Genomic DNA, 5,028 nt, shown 5'->3' with positions numbered 1-5,028 from the left:
GAGGGGGGTGGGGGGTTGAGACACAAGGAGGAGATGGGGGTGGGGGATTAAGGTGCTTAAGCCAAGGCCTTTCCTAGGGTGTCCACAGCAAAGGCAAGGTAGAGAAGGGGGAACACTTTAGGATTAGCTAGTCTGAATAATTTGGATGGACTTTGAGTATAGGAGTGGCTTCTACTTGCCTGGTACCTAGAATGATTAAGACAGATGACTACTGCCTCCTGGAGTGCATGGACAGATAAAGGGGGTATGGATTGGTTTGTTTGCACAGCACAGCTATGCTCCTGGCTGGGACCTTTGCTATCTCTAAGAGTATTCTAGTCCAGATAGGGAGGGGCAGTCTCTCAAAAGGGAGAAAGGTGTTTTAAGATGTCAAAAACCGCAATATACAAAAAATTACATACATATATGAAGAAAAGTAATTTGATGAATTCATCATCATCTGTTATTGTGTACTTGGAGCTAAATTTTACTTTTATTCTTACATTGTCAGACAATTTATAAATAATCATGTAGGATATATCATCTTTTATATATCAAAGCTATGACCTTTGTCTGTTCATGTCACAATAACAAAATATATCCATATTTATTACCGTCACTTCTAGAGAAACCACCTTTCCTAATCTCATTTTATATGGTCAGCAAAGGGAATTTCTTTTCACAAAATTTCTAATTATTTTAGTATATATCTCTTTATTGCCTTAGATATAGTCTATTGATGAATGTAGCTACTAAAGCTCACAGAACAAAATCTCCTTCTCTTCATCAACTTTTAAAGTATTTTATTACATTGGGGACATTAAAGTTATTTCCAAGTGTATATATTCCTACTGACTGTGAACCTGTTAATTTTTTTCTATAATTTGACAGCAGTAATCTCTCTAGTTTCCCTTTAAAGAAAAATATACAAAGTCCCGTTTACAGTGGTACTCCCTATTCAATGTATTTGGCTATTAAAGAAGATAAAACTTTTGAATGATGGTAAGCTTGTAGAATGGTTAATGAAAAAGAAAAAGGGGTATATAAAGTTTCTTAAGCTTTAGTGAATAGATTTCTAAGGAAAAAGTTGAAATGTTATAAAAATATCAGAAGTTTGAAGTGAGTATGAAGTGAAACAATATAATAAGAAACTTCATTTCAATATGTTTTTATTGCCAACTCATAGCTTTAAAATGAAAGACAGCACCTTGGTTATGTTGAACTTCATTATAAATAGTAGCATGGCCCATAGCCAACTCTACCCTTTTGTATATGAAACACATTAATATCATCAATATATTTAAGCTATAAGGTTTAGCCAATAGGTCAGTTTATATATGTTATTATTCTATCCTAATTGATTGTGCCTTTAACTCAACTGACTTTTTTCCTATCTTCTCAACTTTTTGTCTCATATAAGATCTTTGAGTACTTACGTCACCTTCGACCCCCTTCTGTTACACAACCACTGTTAAATCGAGCAGACCGTAATTATCTTACTAAATCAAATATGCTCCTCTACTATGGATAAAAGTAACTCCAGATCATTTCCAAGAACCGGGATAATGAGACTGCACATAGGCATATCAACCAATATTTGCTGAAAGAACAAACTTCTTCACTCCCTCATCTGAGAGTCAATTTGTTAAATTTGTGGGGAGGTATTTTGATTCCTATTCTAGGGAAAATGGAAAGATTTGGAAAGGCTGCCACTATTTGGGGATCTGAGCTTTGAATAAAAAGATCATTTGCAAGAACCGGGATAATGAGACTGCACATAGGCATATCAACCAATATTTGCTGAAAGAACAAACTTCTTCACTCCCTCATCTGAGAGTCAATTTGTTAAATTTGTGGGGAGGTATTTTGATTCCTATTCTAGGGAAAATGGAAAGATTTGGAAAGGCTGCCACTATCTGGGGATCTGAGCTTTGAACAAGGCTATGAAATTATGGACCTAGTTCACCATTTTAAGTGTCATAGAGAAATTTTGCCTAATCTGAAGTGTGTCTGAAGTTAGGAGGTGGATAATAGACAAAAAAAAAAGAGGAAAAAAAAAAGGGTAGTCATCTGTGATACCACCCGAGAACACTTCATTAACCAGCAAGATCAATGCTGCTAGAATCAAAATTTCCATTTCTATAATTTCTAGGTGATAAACACTGGATTTACCTTCCTCACCCACAAACACCCACATTGACTTTGGAAAAAGATATCCAAGCATTCTATTCTGATACTGACTTAAATGGATTCCCAAAGACTCAAAGTTATGTGGCTACCTTTTCATCATGTTTTTCATGCTCTAGGAGAAAAGGTGAGGAAAATTCCCTTCTTTCTTCCTATCCATAATTTTTTCTCTGAATAGGTAATGCTGTCAGTGAGGAAAGGATTTACCAACCTGATGGAATCGACCAACATGTCATATCTGAACCCAAAGACAGTGATCCTGATTGGGATCCCTGGACTAGAGCATGTGCAGTTTTGGATTGGATTTCCCTTTTTGGGTTTATGCCTAGTGTCTCTGCTAGGGAACATTTTCTTGTTAATCATCATCTCTACGGAACTCAGTCTTCACCAGCCCATGTACATCTTCCTGGCAGTGCTGGCAGCCACTGACCTAGGTCTCTGCGTAGCCATTGCTCCAAAGATGTTGGCCATCTTCTGGTTTGGCTCCTGTTCCATGGCATTTGATGCTTGCCTTACCCAGCTCTTCTTCATTCATGCCTTGCAGGGTATGGAATCTGGCATCCTGTTGGCCATGGCCTTTGACCGCTATGTTGCCATCTGTAATCCTTTGAGGCACACATCCATCCTCACACCTTTCTTTCTAGTTCAGTTGGTACTGATGCTGGCAATCCGGGCAACGGTGCTTGTTGGGATTTTACCCATTCTGCTTAAACGACTGCAGCTTTTCCAGTCTGTGGTTATTGTCCATTCCTACTGTGAGCACATGGCTGTGGTCAAGCTGGCTGCAGAAGATGTCCATATTAACAAGTCATATGGGCTCTTTGTAGCTTTTGCAATTCTGGGATTTGACATGATCTTTGTCTTCATCTCCTACATTCTAATTTTTCAAGCTGTTTTTCACCTTCCCCAGAAAGAGGCACGACTTAAAGCATTCAACACTTGTACTGCCCATATTTTTGTCGTCCTGGAGTTTTATATTCTTGCCTTTTTCTCCTTCTTCAGCCACCGTTTTGGACATGTGCCACCCTATGTCCATATCCTATTGTCTACCATCTATCTTCTTGTGCCCCCTGCCCTTAACCCCGTTGTCTATGGTGTGAAGACCAAAGAGATTCGCAGGCGGGTTGAACAGATTTGTACTCTGAAGCCTGACACCCAAGAGTGATCCAAAAATAATACGAAATAGGAAATATATGTATTTATTTGTTTAAGATGAAAACTCCTTGCACTATGTATACGCGTGCACTATGTACAAGAACCAGTGGTGGAGGAGGACTCAGTGCCTGACATCTGAGAGGAAAAGAAGCCTTTATCCAGACCTGGAGTCTCCTTCAAACACTATTAGCAACTGCTGGAAGGACTCCCAGGGAGCACTTCACAGGTGGGGCCAAACAACCAACAGAACTTTGAGACAAAATAAAATAAAAAAGCATAAGCTGTTATTTAAAGCCTCCAAGTGTTGGGTTGTTGTATTACACAAAAATATTTAAATATAAGGAACAAACGGTGAAGAATTGGATTTTGCAGTAACAAAGGTCTAAAGCATGCGGCATTTGCTTTGAGAGTAGATGGACAGAAGCTTAAAGGTTACCAATGTTAATGAAGGCTTTAACTCAGTGGTTCTCAACCTTCTGGCCCTTTAAATACAGTTCCTCATGTTGTGACTCAACCATAAAATTATTTTCGTTGCTACTTCATAACTGTAATGAATGGTAATTGCTACTGTTATGAATCGTAATATAAATTTCTGATATGCAGGATGGTCTCAGGCGACCCCTGTGAAAGGGTTGTTCAACTGCCTAAGGGGTCGAGACCCACAGGTTGAGAACTTCTGCTTTAAATAGAGTGACAACATTGTTACTATGTACCAGAGAATACAGGGATCTGTGCTTTGTGGTGGTGGAACAATTGACAAAACTATCACCTTTTTTAATGCAGAAAATAAAAAAATATATATATCTAATGAACATTTCAAGAAAATGTTGAGAGTACCTCATCTAATAAGATGTATAGAAAAAGATGAGTCAAGTAGGACTCAGAAAAACCATACAGGTTTATGATATTTCCGAGTTTGAACATAAAATGGTTTCTCATTGACTTTTTTCTAGGCATTATCTCCTCTTCTTTTTTAGGACACAAAGTTTTCTTTAATTATTTTTTTGTGGGGGAAGGAACACCACATTTCAACTCAATTAAGAAAAACATTTTTATTAGTGCAGAGGTTTTGTTTTTGTTTTTGTTTTTTACACTCATCATGCCATGAATTTATGGGGAGTGGGTTCCAGTAGCTCAGGCTCATTTCCATGGATTCTCACAAAGTGTGCTTCTCTGGGTGGAGCAGGCTGACACTTCCGTTGAACCTGATACACTCTTAAAGTAAGAGCTGGCCTCTGGAAAACCAGTATGCATGTTTTAAGATTCCTTATTATTCAAAAGTACTGCCAGGTTAGACTGAAAAGGACAGTGACAGCTCAAAAGAAAAAGAATCATTTGATACAGACCATTTCTAGCCTCGTAGCTTCTGCTTTTATCTTTTGAAGCCTCGAAACACCAGATTAGAAACCCAGACTAATTTTAGGGGGAGAGCCCAGGGAAGGAGTACGGAAGCACCCGGCTTGCCAGTGAAGAAGCCTAGTGAATGATGTCCATCCTTAAGAGCCTTCTGAGAATCCAGATGCAGCCCCTTTGTGTCATGCAACCATGTGAAGACATAAAGTGAGAATGTAAAATGAGCCAGTCAACACTCCACATGGTTTGTTTGTTACATAGCAAAAGGCAATCATAATTATTGGGAAGGAGAATTGTACTCAGGGAACACACTGGCCCACTGAAGTTGAAAAACATGTCCTACATAATATTCAG

General features: G+C 38.5%; 1 protein-coding gene across 1 annotated transcript; it reads left to right on the top strand.

The window, feature by feature from the left end:
• The first annotated feature begins 2,380 nt into the window (after positions 1-2,380).
• Positions 2,381-3,331, top strand: LOC102761169 (olfactory receptor 52A5-like). Its single transcript, XM_006775360.1, has one exon. The coding sequence runs from the start codon at positions 2,381-2,383 to the stop codon at positions 3,329-3,331; it is 951 nt and encodes a 316-aa protein (XP_006775423.1).
• Positions 3,332-5,028: the final 1,697 nt, after the last annotated feature.

Source organism: Myotis davidii, unplaced genomic scaffold, assembly GCF_000327345.1.
Source record: "Myotis davidii unplaced genomic scaffold, ASM32734v1 scaffold1129, whole genome shotgun sequence".
Classification (NCBI taxonomy): domain Eukaryota; kingdom Metazoa; phylum Chordata; class Mammalia; order Chiroptera; family Vespertilionidae; genus Myotis; species Myotis davidii.
Note: the sequence above shows the minus strand (reverse complement) of the source record. Positions and strands in the feature narration are given on the sequence as shown.

What these genes read in the sequence shown, in the direction of transcription:
- LOC102761169 (XM_006775360.1), top strand. Translation starts at nt 2,381, where the DNA reads ATGGAATCGACCAACATGTCATATCTGAACCCAAAGACAGTGATCCTG.